Source organism: Lycium barbarum, chromosome 12 (assembly GCF_019175385.1).
Source record: "Lycium barbarum isolate Lr01 chromosome 12, ASM1917538v2, whole genome shotgun sequence".
NCBI lineage: Eukaryota > Viridiplantae > Streptophyta > Magnoliopsida > Solanales > Solanaceae > Lycium > Lycium barbarum.
Genome location: NC_083348.1, coordinates 93,733,128 through 93,750,281, shown reverse-complemented (window position 1 = coordinate 93,750,281; position 17,154 = coordinate 93,733,128). Strand labels below are relative to the sequence as shown.

Genomic DNA, 17,154 nt, shown 5'->3' with positions numbered 1-17,154 from the left:
AGTAGTGATTTCGATATTATTTGACACATTTAATGTGATTAATTTACTAAATTTTGTTCATTCTGGAGCTATAGCGAGCAATTTTTGTTAATAGTAGCTGCAGAGCTTCGTGCAATCCATAACGATTTTATTTGAACAATGTATACGGAATGACGTCATATCATCTACTTGGCCTTTGACATCTCTATTGCTCAACCAGGACTAGTATTAATCCATTCACTTAAAAGAGTGACTGATGGTTATGGTATGTCATTTTGGTTCATTAGAATTATGGTAGTTCTTGAAAGACATTAAGCAACAAGAACTCAACACCACAAGAAAAGCAAACAAATTAATTACTGTTGCATCTCTGCAGAGTCCGACATTACTCAGGTCTTGTGAGGATAAAGGCGAACAGGGAGCCCTTGAGCAGGTCTTGGAGTTGGAGCTGAGACAAGTTTCTCATCTGGTATCACCTTCTCCCATCTGAACTTTGTTACCACGTTGTGCATAAAAACAAGAGCCACCATGCGGAAATACTCATTTCCAGGGCACATTCGAGGCCCTCCTCCAAATGGAACAAACGTATAAGGAGCCGGTCCATTCCCTTGAAACCTCATAGGGTCAAATTTTATATGGATTCTAAAAGTAGTCTGGGTTTTTATGGGTGTCATCTGCTATCCAGTGTAACTGCATATATCACCAGGGAAATTTCAGCTTCATCGATACCATATAATTCAGCTAAAAGATAACGAATTCGAGCAGGAGCTTACCTTCCATCCCTTTGGGATCGTGTAACCATCATATCTGATGTCTTCAATAGCCTCTCTAAATGTCCCATGTACTGGAGGTGCCAGCCTCAGCACTTCACTTGCAACATTCCAAGAATAACTCATTTTCCTTAAATCCTCCCAATTTAGCAAATCATTTGCAGTTTTTGAGTTGGCTATCTCCATTTGCTCTGCCAAATGGAAGACAAATGAGTGAAATCAGTTATCAATATGTGTTTGTTCCTAAATTACTCACTTTCTTTTCATTAGAACCCAGTCTTAACAGGATTGAGGCCCTGCTAACACATAAACTTAAGCAAGAGAGTTTCTTGAATCAGTAAAGTTCATACCTTTGAGGACCTCAGAGTATACCTTGGGATACTCAGCCATATATTTCATAATAATGGTTATTGCAGCATTAGCCGTGCTATAGCCACCTTGTAATAAGCCTACAATGTTGCTAGCAATATCGGACTCATTCAAAAACTGTTCTTGCTCATTTGTGGCCTGGAGCATTTGAGACAAAATGTCATCTGGTGCTACAATTTTTTATTCTTCAACAGCTCACTCTTCCTTTGATTGATGATTTGCTGAACCTCCTTACGCATTTCCTTGGATGCTCGGACAGCTCGGTTGAAAGTGGTTCCTGGTAAATTTATAGGCATAGAGAGCAGACCAGTGGAGATATCCTCCATATACTTGGACAATCTTTCAACCTTATTTGTGTCATCAATACTCCGGAATAATTTGCAGGCTAATGAGAATATGTATTTCCTAACAGCCGGTAAAACCTTAATTTGTGGGCAATTCCAGTCTGTCTGAAGATGGCATCTCAAAATAGCATCTGGTATGCTTATGAATCTTTGAAGAGACTCTGATCTGAGAGGCGCTGATAGCAACTTGCGTGTGCTTGCAAAGTCTTTGTGATTAGCTTTTTGATGGGTCTTAGGAAAGATTCTTTCAACAGAACATGGCCACCAGATTCAGACAAGCTTATTCTCATTTGAAAATAGAAACTTATTGCCATCTGCACCAGACAAGAACACCATTGGATGCCCAATCAATGCGGTGCTGAAAATCTTGGAAGAGTATTTGCTCCTCCTTTGTGTTAGAAACTTGACTAGGCTGCCATTTTTGACATCGCTGAGATAATCCAAGGTTTCCCCTACTAAAGGCCAACAAAAACTTCCTGGAGGAAGATCGCTAACAGCACCTTGTCTTAAAGGTAGCTGCTTCCTTGTCTTAAAGGTGGCTGCTTTTTTTTTTAAGGAGATAGTATAAAAGACAAGAAAAGAGAAGACTGTTAGCAACAAGGAAAACTATAAAGAGGAATTCCATTGAATAACACTTTTTGGTTGCCAAAAGTTTGTCAAAGGATGTATTCAGAGCTTGCAAATGAAGAAGGAATAGATTAAAAATGCGTTACGAGAAAGGCATGGTAACATGACAACCAGATTCCAGGTTGGAGCAAGGCCTTCTTGAAGTTTATATAATTATATACTCTCATATACTTAGTTTGAATTAATCAAACTGTTAGCATGTGAACTATGAAGAGTTGACTCTTTGTGATCTCTCAGAAATTACGCCACGTTTCAAGTCTGAGGACAATACTTTATTGGTCCAAACATTAAGAAAAACTTGCTTGTTCCGATCATTCAGTCTTTCTCTTTCCTAAAGAAATAGTGTAAATCACCAAGCAATATAAGCACAAGAGCATCATATATGATCACTAATGTGGTCATAGAAACCACTGCAAATGCACAACTTAATTACTTTGGCTTGTAGGTAGAAAACATGCTAACTAAAACAAGCCAATAAACAACCAAAATAGAACTTCAACTAGTTCTTGCAATTCGTGAACAGATATAAAATTGTTAGAGGAATATATGGGTTTGACCAAGGAAATTCTTGGAAATGACTAAATAAACAAGTTTTATCTATGCATACTTGATCTACAGAATCAGATCTAGGATCACTACTTTGAGAACATGAAAAAGCCACAACCCTGAAAACTAATTTGATACTAGCAACAACAATAGTTTCTAAAGAGCCAGACATCACTAATGCTGATCTATGGATACAACATTTCCAACCCCACCATCATGACAATGAAATCCAGTTTTTTCAATAAGTTTAGCCAACTTCATTTGCTTACTACTCCAAGCTTCCATTAACTTTGCTTCTTTAGCCTCAGCATCTCTCTGTAATGCACTAAGTTGATCTCTATATTCCCTCTCTACCCTTCCAAGAAAAGCCATTTCCTCTTCATGTAAACACCTCATCTTTGCTTCTATTTCCTCCATTTTCTCCCTTCTTCTTCTAGCCTTCTCTGACTCTAATTGCTGCTCTAGCCGGTTCAGCCTCCAAGTTGCCTCTTTTTTATGTTGTAACCAGTTCTGTCTTCCTTCTTCCAGTTCTTTACAGTACTGAACTAAAGTACCAAGTTGCTGAACCGGATAGAACCGGCCTGTCAAACCCAAATCCGGGTGAACCGGTTCATGCACATGCAAAGCCGGTTCAGAAGGTGTAAGTGTGAGACTAACAGATGGGGTTGATGAAGAAGATGCTGCTGAGTTCATCCACGGTGGAATGGTAGTGGAATTAACCGGTTCAGTCATACAAACCGGGTTTAAAGAAAGAACAGGTGGCGGTTCAAGATTTGGCATGATATTTGGCAAAGGTAAATGGGGTTGAAAAGCAAATAACTTTGGTTGTACGTACTTCTCAGCAAAAGTGTCTAATATATGATCATACTTACCGGAAACTGCTCCTTCCGGTGACCCACAACCAGAAACAGCTGAAATAGCAGGTGACTCAATGTATTCTTGACGTTGTTGTGATTTCTTAAGTTGTTTTTCTTTGAAAACTTCCCACCATTTTCCTAATCTTTTAGCAGTACGACCCGGTACTTCATTAGCTATTTTCTTCCACTTGTTGCCATACTTTGCTTGAAGTGAGATAACAAGATTTTGTTCTTCTGGGGTTAAAGATCCTTTCTTTATTCCAGGTTTCAAGTAGTTTTTCCAACGTTCAAGACAAGATTTTGGGTCTCTGTCAAGTGTTTTACCCATGCGTTTAGATATGAGATTCCATTCTTTAGGTCCATATTGCTTTACATAAGCTCTTAATAATGCATCTTCTTCTGGCCTCCACCTTTGACGCTCCTTCATCTCCGATATGCCATAATAATATCTTCACATTAGTACTAGTACTAGTATTTGGTTTTAGGTTGTAAAAAAGTATAGGTGCTGTTTTGGCTGTTCACTGCAATTTTACAGTGTAGCTAGTAGAGTGTTTATGTAGGGTATGAAAAGGAGAGTGGGATTAAAATTGAACTGTTTTGGGCAGTCAATTGAAGCCTAATTTAGGCAGAGTGGAAGAGATGCTAGAGGGGTAAAACAGAGAGAGTAATTAAAGGTGAAAGAGGGAACTGAGCATGGCAGACAAAGTCTTCAGAATTGTGGTGGAAAAGACAGCTCAGTAAGGCCTGCTTATGTACAGTGTATTATTGGAAGTAAGGATACTCTATCGTCTCGTAATCTTCTGCAAATTTCTAAGAGATCATCCCCGCTTAATGGCAACAGGAGCGGTGGCGGATCAAGGATTTTCATTCAGGGTATTTAAAAAAAATAAAAAAAATATACACTATAATTTTTTATCGAGAGTGTTTAAAAGTTAATATATGCACATAAACACAAAAAATTTATCATATATACACTGTAATGTTTTGCCGAACACCCTCGACAACACGTAGATCCGCCCCTGAACATGAGTATGAGTTATTTGGATGAACGGACCCCGTGAGTCTTTTAGGGACATGTAATTAATGAGTTTGATAAAGGTCTAATGTTGAGGATTTTCAATAAATCTTGCTAGCCAGTTAAACCAAACCCGATATTTATAATTATGTTACATAATGTGAATATATACATGTGAAAAACACTAGAACAACAACAACAACAATATAGTAGGTGGGTCTGAGAGGATAAAGTGCACGCACACATTATCCTTACCCCTATCTTGTGAGATAGAGAGGTTATTTCCGATACACTCTCGGGTCAATGCAAGTAAATGAAAGCAGTTCGGGCAGTGGCGGAGCCAAAATTTTCGTTAAGGGTGTTCATACTTTTAGGCCGGCCAGGCAAAGTCTAAACAGAAAAAAAGTAAGTAAAATGCAGGAGCTCGGGTTCGAACCCGCTCCTTTAAGGACAGTTTGCACACCCTTGGCCGCTGAACTATCTTCCTCTTCTTTGCCAAGGGTGTTCAGCAGTTAGTATATATCCAAAACTATCTATATTTAATCTATATACCCGAATTTTTTTTTCCGACGAAGGGTGTTCATCTGACCACCCTTAGATGGGTGTAGCTCCGCCCCTGAGTTCGGGAAAAAGAAACAAAAAAGGAAACAGTAACTATAACAAAGTAATACGATAGTAGAATTACGAGAAACAACAGTTTATCAAATTATATTTTGAACCTATATTTTCAGAACTCACTAAGTTTAGCGCTAAAAAGTTTAAGGGCTAATCTTATAAAGTTTAAATTTTTAATTTGTCTCTATCTTATAATAAAACAAAAATACGGTATGCAAAGTATTTCGTGTTCACGCAAAGTTTGAAAAAGGGCCGCACTTCAAAATAGTGTGAGGCAAGCAACCTACACTAATACAAGGTGATTCCACGGTTCGAACATGTAACGTATATTACACTAGGACAGTTTTATCATTACTTCGATGCTCCTCTAATATATTGTGTTTGGCAGAGATTATAAAATAAAAAAAAAATGCTAAAGAAAGAGAGTACAACAACAACAACAACATACCCAGTGAGTCCCACAATGTGGGGTATGGGGAGGGTAGATTGTACGCAGATCTTACCCCTACCTTAGGTAGGGAGGCAGTTTCCGGAAGACCCTCGACTCAAGAAAAAGCACAGGAAATGTTAGATATGAGTAAACAATTCAAAGCAATTATGAAAATAGAAACAAAGAAAGTGAATAAGCCATGATAAATCATTCTGTGTAAACAGATACTCGCAGAAATCAAGGGACAAGAAATCAATGCAACTACTTGCAAGAAAGGATAAACGCGACTACCTACTAGCCTTCTACCCTGATCTGAGTCCTCCATACCCTCCTATCTAAGGTCAAGTCCTCGGTAAGCTGGAGATACGCCATGTCCTGTCTAATCACCTCTCCCGATACTTCTTCGGCCTACCTCTACCTCTTCTGAAACCGTCTATAGCCAGCCTCTCGCACATTCGCACTGGGGCATTTGTGTCTCTCCGCATCACATGCCCAAACCATCTGAGCCTCGCTTCCCGCATCTTGTCCTCCACCGAGGCTACTCCTACCTTGTCTCGGATAACTTCATTCCTAATCCTATCGCTCCTAGTGTTCCCACACATCCATCGCAGCATTCTCATTTCTGCCACGTTTATCTTCTGAACGTGAGATTTCTTGACTGGCCAACACTCCGCCCCATACAACATAGTCGGCCTAACCACCACTTTGTAGAACTTGCCTTCGAGTTTTGGTGACACCTTCTTGTTGCATAACACTCCGGAGTCAAGCCTCTATTTCATCCACCCTGCATCAATACAGTGTGTGACGTCATCATCAATCTCCCCATTTCCTTGTATAATAGACCCAAGATACTTGAAACTATCTATCTTCTGTATGACCTGGGTGCCAAGCTTCACTTCCACGTCAGCCTCATACACTATATCGTTGAACTTGCACTCTAAGTACTCTGTCTTGGTCCTACTCAACTTGAACCCTTTAGACTCTAGAGTTTGTCTCCAAACCTTCAGCTTAGCGTTAACTCCGTTGCGAGTCTCGTCAATCAGGACTATGTCATCCGCGAATAACATACCATGACACCTCACCTTGAATTTGCCGCGTCAATCCATCCATCACCAAGGAAAATAAAAATGGGCTAAGAGCTGATCTCTGGTGCAACCTGCTAAAGAAAGAGAGTAGTAAACAAAAAAGTATTCCGTTATAGCTAGTGATTAATGTCGCAATGTACTAACATAATTGCATCTCTGCACTAGAGATTTCAATGCCAAAGAAAGAACTAGCAAACCGAAAAAAATAATATTTCTTCAGGGCTTTCTTTTATGTCAAATTAGAAATGTAGGAATATATCGTCTCAAAGAGACTTCTGTGCCAACTGAAAATTGCAGGCTTGGCTTTTTAACATAGGCAGCAATTTGAGGTTTATATGACATTATTTTCTCTTTGTATTATCATCCCTATTTATTAGTATGGTTTTAGGTGACAAAAGACTGTAAAAATTAAACATGCATTATATTTATATATACTGTATAAAATTTATAGAGACATAAGCTTTAAATAATTGTTATTAACTTAATTATCAATGATAAATTTACTGATTACAAGCAATTTTAAATTAGAAGATTTTTAAAATATTACTCTGCAGCAAATTCTTCTATAATTTTTTACATTGGGCTTCCATCCCCCAGTTACAATATAACCAAGTAACCATACGACTTTATGTGTGGGAAAAAATATAGTAAGTTAGAATGAAAAAAGGAGTTTGAATCTGAGGATTAACATAATGAATTTAGTACGATAAGTAATTAAGCCGTTCTAGAACACCAACAAGCAGTCGTTGTAGTATAGTGGTAAGTATTCCCGCCTGTCACGCGGGTGACCCGGGTTCGATCCCCGGCAACGGCGTGCATTTTTTTGCTTGAAGTATATTTTTTTCCTTGGGATTGCCTTTTCTCCTCGAATTCTCTTGTTTTGTTTAGGAATACTATTCTTGAACTTGATTTGCGTCTCATAACCAGTGGTACAAAACCATGACATTGATTTTGTGAACTTGGGACCTGGTTTTTTTTGCCCCACTAGCTGGTAAACACCATTGATTTTGTGTGATGGACTTTTTATCCTCCATCAATTTTATTCTCTATGTATTACATTTCTAGTTAGCATAACACATTTGCCACTCTAGTGGAAAAGCAAAGCTATGTAGCAGACTTGTAGTTGTTGATTATGCTAGTGAAAATGTATTGCATTTCACGTTTCAACAGGGAGTAGTCAGTGAAGTAAAATCTAAATCATAGTATATGGAGCTACTCTAGACTCTAGAGAACCAACAAGCAGTCGTTGTAGTATAGTGGTGAGTATTCCCGCCTGTCACCCGGGTTCAATCCGCGGCAACAGCGTATCCTTTTGTTTTTTAAAGCTTTTCCTTTTCCATTGATTGCCCATAAACATAAAAAGACATTCACCAAACCTAATATCCATAACCATAAGCAGGAATAAAGCAGCCACAACTAACTTCCTCTCTGAACCCTTTTTATGACTTGGTTTTCCATTTCAAAAACCATTGACTGTGCGATATATGGGATTTTTATCCTCATCAATTTTATTCAAAGGAGATTTTTTTGCATCCGCGCCTCTAATGCTGCCTTACTGTCTATACAAAATTTCACTAGTCCATCACTCTTTTGGTCTCCCCCCTCAAGCCTTTTCTGGATCTTAAGTGCTTGCAAAAAGTTGCTTTATATCAATATTTCTAGTTAACACAGAGTAAAGTTTGCCACTCCATGAAAAACCAGAGCATGTTCCAGACTAGTTATAATAAAAAAATGTATTGCTCTGGCGATTTATTTGGGAGTAACCATAATGTATAAGAACCTATAGTATTTTCTTAGGTTACTATCTTCAAGCAATATGCTTTAAGCATCTTCAATGTAAGTTTGGCAAAGAGGTCAAGCAGATTTCAGCAATCAGGTGACCTTTAACATATGAATTAACGAGTGAGTACATTGTCCTATTGGACATTACAAGGGTCAGTTTCTGATGGAGAAATTAAGCAGCAACCATATTTCCTGATATATCTCAAGGAACTGGAATAGCTTCACTCCCTCCTATGTCCTTACATAAATGCGCACAACTAATGTTAAATAGTACAGGTATAATCATCCTAAGGAGATCATTTTTGCCGATGAAGAACGAAATCTGCCATAGAAAGTAGTGGAGCTGCCTTTTCTGGATCAAAACCAACAAGCTGCTCCTTAGCCTCCTTGCTAAGTTTTTGAGCATATTTTTTAGACATGTCAATGCCAATCATCTTCGGGTACGTCAACTTGTTAGCCAACAAATCCTTCCCTGCTGTCTTTCCTAATTGCTCAGAGGATTTAGTCACATCAAGAATGTCATCCACAACCTGAAACAGCAGCCCAATACACTGGGAGAATTTCCTAAGTCTATTAATCTCATCCTCGGAAGCACCACCAAGAATTGCTCCTACAATGGACGCTGCCTCTGCAAAGTCCGCTGTCTTGTGACGATGAATATACTCGAGCTCTTCTAATCTGGTACCCGATTTACCTCCACACAGCAAGTCAACCACCTGGCCAGCTGTCGCCCCCTCTGGTCCTATCAATCTTGCTAGTTCTCCAACAGCACGAACCATTGTTTTCGGGTGGACCCCTTTAGTGGCTATTGCCATATGCTCAAATGCTAAGGCAACAAGGGAATAACCAGCTAGAACAGTGACATTTTCGCCATAAACCTTGTGATGTGACAACTTTCCTCGACGGAGATCATCGTTGTCCATGCACGGAAGGTCGTCGTGCATCATACACATAGCATGTATCATTTCCATTCCGCAAGCAGCAGGCATTGCTGTTGATTCTTGGCCACCAACAAGCTCACAGGTGGCTATGCAGAGTACAGGACAAACCCGCTTACCTTCAGAAAGGAGCGAATATCTCATTGCTTCATGGAACTTGATTGGTTCTCTGATTGGGACAGCAGCATCTAAGGCTTTATTGACAGACTTGATCTTTGGAAGCATGTAACTTTTGAAATCAAATACACCAGCTTGTCTGAATGTGTTTTCATGTTTGATAACTTCAGCCTCATTCTTGGAAACATCTTTGCTATTACAAAAGGTTCTTTCTTTTGGGAGGAACAATAGAGCTTTTGGTGTTTCCTCTGAAGAAAGAAGCAACTTTGTTCCTGCAGATCTGGATCTATTTGGAGTACCTCTTGCAAGATTGTGGATTACACCTATTAGCATAGACATGACTCTAAACTTGAGAACTCGGCTTAACTTTTTCACTGATCTGGTGAATTACTATTTAACTTACTGTAAATATGATGGATTTACTGAGGAACAAGCATTCAAGCCAAAGCAGCATGGTAGAAGCTACTTTGGCCTAATTTTGTATTATTAATGAGATGAGTTTCAGATATAAAGACTGGGACCACAATGCCAATTTATGGGACCCTGCTATAAATGAGTTATATGGTATTCTGTTCTTACCTTTACAGGATGATTGGAAGATTTAACTACTTGATAATCTCACTCGCAGGAGTCCAAGGAAATTGTTTTCTGAAGTGAAAGCCACGAAAGAAAATTTAACAGGCAGATCCAATTGGAAAGTAAGTTAAAATTATTTAGCAATAAGTTATAAAAGTTCAAGTTTGAATGAAGTAGGTGAAGTTGACAAAGCACCCAATATATGACAAAAATGCAGAAATATTTGAATGAAGAATCTTTACTGACAAATTACAGGTCCTCTTTGGACTCAAAAAATGAGTATATCTCAGGTCATAGAAGTGCTGCAATATCTCAGCCATAGAAGTGCAGCAACAGCCAAAAGAAAGAAATAGTAGAAAAAAAAGTGCTTTATAAGACCTTATATCAAAGCAAGAAATAGAGTTAACAACCAATGGACAAAGTAATGATCTGAATAAAGATTTATATCCCAGACATCAACTGAAAAAAAATTGACATTCTTAAGGTGAAGGTGATTAGAAATGTCTATTGGCCCTTATTTAGGGAGAATTGGATTTTTGACCCTTTATAAACTTTATTTAGTTTTATTATCTTTTTTAAAAGAGATCTTCATTTTTTACACATAAGAGATCTGAAAAAAATACATAAGAGATTTGAAAAAATCATTTTCTTCTATTCAAATTGAAGAGCGCAGGAGATACTATTTTCACCATTATTTCATTCAAGATATTAGAAGTTTGAATCTTTACAGACTCATATCGTCTCCTTGTACTAACTTCTAAATCTTCAAATGTACAAATTGATTGACCATAAATTCATATTTTCATTGTTTAGTAATATCAGGAATCACAGAGAATCCTGTTGTTACAATTTAATTCTCTCTATAAGCAATATAATTAGCAAGAGCAATCAATGGAGCTGCTTTCTCTTGATCAAATCCAGTAAGCTGAGCTTTTGCATCTTTGTTTAACTCCTCAGCAAACTCCCTAGACTTCTCAATACCAATCAGTTTAGGATAAGTCACTTTATCAGCAACTAAATCCTTCCCTGCTGTTTTCCCCAACTCCAGAGAAGACTTTGTGACATCAAGAATATCATCCACAACTTGAAATAACAACCCAATACATCTTGCAAACTTCCGTAACTTCTCCACATCTTCATCTTTTGCCCCTCCTAATATAGCCCCTAACACTACTGACCCTTCTAATAAAGCTGCAGTCTTGTGCAAATGAATGAACTCTAAATGCTTCAAATCAACATCAGTAATACCCTCAGATGTTATATCTACAACTTGCCCAGCTACTAATCCCTCAGCACCAATACACTTAGCTAACTCACCAATTACCCTCACAACTCTATCAGAAGGAACCCCTTTTGTTTGAGTAGCAATGTGTTCAAAGGCAAATGCAAGTAGTGCATCCCCTGCTAAAACAGCAACATCCTCACCATAAATCTTGTGATTTGTAGGTTTCCCTCTTCTAAAATCATCATTATCCATACAAGGAAGATCATCATGAATTAAAGACATAGTGTGAATCATCTCAACAGCACAAGCAGCTGGCATAGCTGTGGACTCTTCACCACCAACAAGCTCACAAGCAGCTATACACAACATGGGTCTGATTCTTTTTCCACCAGCAAGAAGAGAATACCTCATAGATTCATGAATCTTGATTGGCTCTTTAAGCAAAACTGCTTTTTCCAAAGCTTTGTTGACAAGATTAGCCTTTTCAAGAACGTATTCTTTGAACTCCATTGCTTGTTTCTTGGTTTCCTCTTTTGTTGCATCAGTTTGTTGTTTTGTAAGGATAGCTGAGACAGAAAGAAAAGGGTTCTTGGAGAATTTGACTTTCTGATGAGGCAAGAATCTGTGAGAGTAAAATTTGGATCTGCCGTTATTTCCAACGTCAAAAAGGGAATAATGGGTGTGACCCCAAGTTGTAATTGCTGTAGAAAGACTCATTCTTTGGATCTAATTTCTTTCTCAATTATTTGGGTTTCTGACAAGAAAGAGAGATGATGAAGAAGAAAGAAGGTTGCACGACTAGAAATAAAATAGGATATTCAAAACCAGCATTAAAGACCCCAACATCAAGGGTCTACGGGGTAGTGTGGACCCACGCTGCACCTATAAACAAATATTCTTGAAGTCCAGGTTTTTTTTTTTTTTTTTTTTGGAGATCTGAGATTTTTAGTAGTTTGGCAAGAAAATCAAAGTGGGACTTTTTAAGTATACGTACTTTCAGTAAAATAATAATTATCATTTTAGCTAAAAAAAAAAATCCCTTAATAAATATTACATTAGAATTCACATTTTTTTTTCAATTCTACTCTTAGATAAAATCTTACAAACTAAAGTAACATCTAAATGATAATTGGAGAAATCATATAGTAACTTGGTATTGTTGGATTCTCAATGTCAAAAGGATTACTACTTGTGCATGCTCTAATTAAGCGAAAAAAATAATTTATTTTTATTAAATAGGAATAATTTATTAAACTTTATATTCATTATTAATTTTTTAATATGCGTATTTTTACCTAAGATAATTCTTATTATGCGACAGAGTGAGTATAAAACTAAAATAATATTTGTAGGTGTCAAAAATTTATTTAGAGTTAGCTAAATGAGAAAAAGCGGTGAAGCATCGGTTATGGTGGGGCTAGTGGATCTCTGGTCCTACGATTGGCTACAACAGTGTAAGTTTTTTTTTATTTGGCCTTTTTTCGGTAAAGAACAGTATAAGCTTTATTGGTTCTTCCATTTTCTCCACTCGTGTTTCATGGATATATAATTTTATAACAAAAAACGTGAGGCAATTGTGTTCTTACAATAGCCATTTGTTAGGATACATTTGGTTCTTACCAGCAAATGAAGCTATCATATTTTGATTGTTTTTTTTTTTTTTTTCCTTCTGAAGTTGGGAAATTGTTTTGTCACTGGAAGTTCTGAGTTTTTCATTACAAGCCTTTTTCTTTCGGCGTGCTCTATTTTATCCATCTTCATTCTTGTATGTTTCTTTACCTGAAATTCATCAAAACAAATTAGTTTATAACTATTAAATTATCCTTAAGGAAGTGTCAAGCACAAAAAAAGACACAAATAAATTAGTGATTTACCAACTTAGTAAAATCACCAAATTTGAACTTTTGCTTGTTCTCAAGCAAAACAAATAACTCAAAATTTTCAAACTGAGCATTTCATTTTATGTTCCCATAAGACAAGGTGTAACAACTTGTTTGGTCGTTAAGCATTTTTGGATTCTTTTTTGCTAAAATATCCTTTCCGTGATTTTAAAAGATATTCTTGACTTGTGGGAATTGGTGGCACGGTAACTTAATTGCGGATACTTTTTAAAATATATTTATTTACCGAGTATGAATAGTTTATTCATACGAAAATTATTTGCACCCATACAAGGAATAAGTTGATAAATAAAGTATTTGACGGAGTGATAAATTTTTATAAGTACACAAAGTGGTTAAGTGATTAAGTTAATATAACATGACCAATAATTTTTTTATAGTGAATCTTTGAGTAATTTCTTAATTTTAGAGTTTAACTATTTTATGGGTTCATATAATTACGTATGCCCTGATAATATTTATAGGTATAGTACCTGAATGCATGTAGATAATTTATGTGAAGTATAAATTAACCATATCCTACGTGAAGGTGCACTAGCAGTAACTTTACATTGGGCTATACTCCACTTTTCGTAATAATTAGATGTGGACTTTTATTGAGTCCGGAACCAAAATGCCCCAAAAAAATTACTTTGAACCAAAATACCTTAATAAAAAAAATGTTACAAAACTACCTTAGCGTAGTAATTTACTGCGCTAAAGCAGTTCACGGAGACGGAGCCGTTAACTGCTTTAGCGCAGTATTTTACTGTGTTATAAAAGCAATTAAAAAAAAAACTATAACGCGGTAAAATACTGCGTTATAGAAACAGTACAAAAAAAAAATTGGTCAACTTTATTTTTTGCAACACTTAGTATTTTTTTCCATACTTTGACCAACGATTAGTCGTGTGTCAAGACTCCAAAACGTCAATATCTATATAGAACCTGATATTTTTTTCTGCGTACAATAATGTAGGCTCAATACATCAAGGATATGTAAACATTCGGATTGTAATTTTAGGGGTGGAAAAGGTGTCCGAAATAAGTTTTGTTTGTAAATTTTAAATTTAAATGTTCTATATACATAGGCGTCTATTTTTGTTTGAAGACTTATTGTCATTAGCTTAAAATTTTTTATTTTTAAGGTTTAAATTTATTGAAAATAAAACCTTCGGATCTAATTTCTTTCTCAATTATTTGGGTTTCTGACAAGAAAGAGAGATGATGAAGAAGAAAGAAGATTGCGCGACTAGAAATAAAATGGGATATTCAAAACCAGCATTAAAGACCCCAACATCAAGGGTAGGGCTGTTCACGGTTTTGGTTAAAACCAAAACAAAATCGAAAATTTAACCAAACTGAATAAAAAAACCAACATTTGGTTTGGTTTGGTTTGATTTGGTTTTAAATTTTAATAACCGATAATATTTGGTTTGGTTATGGTTATATTAAAAAATAACCGAATAAATAACCGAACCAAACCAATAAATTATATACATAAATTTTATAATTATTTATATGTATAATATTAGTTTTTCATAAATAATTATAAATATTTTATACCTTTTAATCATTAATTTTATTTTTGATCTACTTATTTCACATGATTGTTTAAGGCCCATATTTTTAAGAATATGTCCAAGCCCATGTCTTTAAAGTCTTTTAACTCTTTAAGTGTTAAGCGTAAACCTACTAACAGAAGCTCATGTTAGAGTCTAATGTCTTTAACTTAAATTTTTAGCCTTTCTTTGTCAGCCATTTGATTTTAGGTTGTTTTTTTTTTCTTTTCGAATTTAACCCCCCCCTTTTTTTTTTTTTTTGTCTGAATGGGTCCTAAACTTCTAATATTTTTCATATGAAAAGGACAGAGGTTGTAGATTTGGAGGTTCCTATAGAAGATACTTCAGTAACATCAGCATTTGCTGCAACTCAAGCACATGGTAATGCCCTAATACTTCTTCCGTGGGTAATCCTCCTAAAAAGCAGAAAAGAACAACTCCTTGTAGTTGAGACCAGCCTTTGGGATAATGATAGAAAAACATCTGAAGTTTTGGATCATTATACAAAGTTTTTTTAATAAAATGGGAGAATTGAGGGCAAAATGCAAGTACTGCCCCAAAGTTTGAGATCATTACACAAAGTTTTTTTATTTCATATATTTTCGTTTTAATTTTAGGTAGTCTTTATGTTTAATTAATATGTATGTTTATAACAATAGCTAAAAGCTCATTTGCTCTACTTTATTTCCAGGCATGTGTATTAAGATGACAAAAATTGTGCAGCCACTACTTAGTTAGTTTTTAGCTCTATATGTAATAGTTTAGCAACTTTGGGTAACTTGAATATGACACTATCACTAATAGTGAAAATATTTCTATGGTGTATGTTCCACCTTAAACGATAAATAAAAGTTATCGTTTGAACAAAAAAAAAAGACATGTCTTTTTCAACTTTTTAATGTTTTACTGATAAGTCTCATGGCTGTTAGTCATAAACCGAAAAATCCAACCAAACCGAACCAAACCGACAATAACCAAACCGGTGGTTATTATTTTATTTGGTTTGGTTATGGTTTTAGACATTTAAAAACCGACTAAATTGGTTTTGTTATGGTTTTAATCAATAATCGATCCAAACCGAACCATGAACACCCCTAATCAAGGGTCTACGGGGCAGTGTGGACCCACGCCGCACCTATAAAAAAATATTCTTAAAGTCCAGGTTAGGCAGTTGAGTTCCCAATTTTTTTTATTTTTTTTGGAGATCTGAGATTTTTAGTAGTTTGGCAAGAAAATCAAAGTGAGGACTTTTTAAGTATAAAACAATACTCTCTCTGTTTCATAATAAGTGTCATCTTAGCTAAAAAAAAATTCATAATAATTATGGCCTTAGGAAATCAAGATATAAATTGACTAATTTTTTTGAATTTTACTCTTAGATAAAATCTTATAAGTTAAAGTAACATCTAAATGATGATTGGAGAAGCCATATAATAACTTGATATAAATTTATGTGAAGTATAAATTAATCATATCCTACGTGAAGGTGCACTAGCAGTAACTTTACATTGGGCTGTACTCCACTTTTCCTAATAATTAGATGTGGACTTTTATTTTAGACTACGTGGATGTTTAGTGGGCTCCAAGCAATGCCCATTTTCAAGGAAGAGAACACAACACGTAGACTAAAAAGGCATCATTCTTTCATTCACTCTACTAGAAAGGCATCATTCTTTCATTCACTCAAAGCAAACACAATCCCTAAACATCTAAGTGACGACAATAACTCAAGGGTCATTTTCTTTGTGAACCAAACCTTGCAAAGCGGCAAGTAATCTCTTTTACAATTGGTCCTTTCACTTAAATAAATTAATGACTATTCACAAATGATGAATATGATGAGTACCATTACTTGAGTTGTGAGACAGAGAAATGGCCACAGTTAATTTGACTTTATGGGAGTGAATTGACAAATGGAAAGGGGTCTCCTTTATTACGAAGACAAATTTTCTGTTTAGCTAAAAAGATCAATTAAGTCCCTTTTCATTTTAAGATAAATAAAATACATTTGAAAATTGTGTTTGGTTAGGTTATTGTTTGCTCAGGAACTGCATTTGATGTGCAAAGTGTGATTAATAAACTTAAGGGGTAATAATGGGCATATGATTAGCTAATCATTGAGCAGGAAGGGTTGGCCTGGATGCGTTGATAGATTAGTCTCGGTATAGGTTGGATTACGATATGTTAGGTGGCGCGTACTTCACTACAGTAACTTCCGTTGTAGGTATGCATGATTAATATCGAGTTCTAGAATACTAGTGGTAATTCGATTGGAACATCACAGATTCTGGCATCACTTTGTGTTTATGATTTGATTATGTTCGGCTAAGACATTGTGGAAAATGGCTTGTAATGCAAATTACTGATAATACAGATAAAAATTGAAGATGGAACATATACATATACATATACGTAAGGCACATTTGACAGGGGCTGA

At 36.0% G+C, this 17,154-nt stretch overlaps 4 protein-coding genes and 1 non-coding gene across 5 annotated transcripts; 1 reads left to right on the top strand and 4 right to left on the bottom strand.

Annotated features, from left to right (window-relative positions):
* Positions 1 to 187: 187 nt before the first annotated feature.
* LOC132623843 (protein rough sheath 2 homolog) lies at positions 188 to 4,260 on the bottom strand. Its single transcript, XM_060338654.1, has 3 exons — positions 1,100 to 4,260; positions 753 to 940; positions 188 to 669 (listed from the first exon to the last, which is right to left on the bottom strand). The coding sequence occupies exon 1, from the start codon at positions 3,917 to 3,919 to the stop codon at positions 2,810 to 2,812; it is 1,110 nt and encodes a 369-aa protein (XP_060194637.1). The 5' UTR covers positions 3,920 to 4,260; the 3' UTR covers positions 188 to 669; positions 753 to 940; positions 1,100 to 2,809.
* On the bottom strand, positions 369 to 2,807 carry LOC132624664 (dammarenediol 12-hydroxylase-like). Its single transcript, XM_060339407.1, has 6 exons — positions 2,697 to 2,807; positions 1,739 to 2,068; positions 1,346 to 1,693; positions 1,100 to 1,256; positions 753 to 940; positions 369 to 653 (listed from the first exon to the last, which is right to left on the bottom strand). Exons 1-6 carry the CDS (start codon positions 2,805 to 2,807, stop codon positions 369 to 371), a joined length of 1,419 nt encoding a protein of 472 aa, XP_060195390.1.
* A 3,119-nt stretch (positions 4,261 to 7,379) lies between the features above and the next one.
* TRNAD-GUC (transfer RNA aspartic acid (anticodon GUC)) lies at positions 7,380 to 7,451 on the top strand. Its single transcript has one exon. It is a non-coding gene; the product is annotated as a tRNA-Asp (tRNA).
* A 1,049-nt stretch (positions 7,452 to 8,500) lies between these two features.
* On the bottom strand, positions 8,501 to 10,579 carry LOC132621659 (geranylgeranyl pyrophosphate synthase, chloroplastic-like). The gene has a single exon (XM_060336000.1). It carries the CDS (start codon positions 9,811 to 9,813, stop codon positions 8,716 to 8,718), a length of 1,098 nt encoding a protein of 365 aa, XP_060191983.1. The 5' UTR covers positions 9,814 to 10,579; the 3' UTR covers positions 8,501 to 8,715.
* A 148-nt stretch (positions 10,580 to 10,727) lies between these two features.
* On the bottom strand, positions 10,728 to 12,122 carry LOC132621662 (geranylgeranyl pyrophosphate synthase, chloroplastic-like). The gene has a single exon (XM_060336001.1). It carries the CDS (start codon positions 11,990 to 11,992, stop codon positions 10,901 to 10,903), a length of 1,092 nt encoding a protein of 363 aa, XP_060191984.1. The 5' UTR covers positions 11,993 to 12,122; the 3' UTR covers positions 10,728 to 10,900.
* Between the last annotated feature and the right edge of the window lie 5,032 nt (positions 12,123 to 17,154).

Bases quoted from the DNA above. Each gene is read 5' to 3' on its own strand.
- LOC132621659 (XM_060336000.1), bottom strand. From the start codon at position 9,813: ATGTCTATGCTAATAGGTGTAATCCACAATCTTGCAAGAGGTACTCCA.
- LOC132621662 (XM_060336001.1), bottom strand. From the start codon at position 11,992: ATGAGTCTTTCTACAGCAATTACAACTTGGGGTCACACCCATTATTCC.
- LOC132624664 (XM_060339407.1), bottom strand. From the start codon at position 2,807: ATGTCTGGCTCTTTAGAAACTATTGTTGTTGCTAGTATCAAATTAGTT. The intron at 2,069-2,696 runs GTATGCATAGAT...TCCTCTTTATAG, and splicing joins GATCTGATTCTGTAGATCAA to TTTTCCTTGTTGCTAACAGT. The intron at 1,694-1,738 runs GTCTGAATCTGG...ATCTTTCCTAAG, and splicing joins TTTCAAATGAGAATAAGCTT to ACCCATCAAAAAGCTAATCA.
- LOC132623843 (XM_060338654.1), bottom strand. From the start codon at position 3,919: ATGAAGGAGCGTCAAAGGTGGAGGCCAGAAGAAGATGCATTATTAAGA.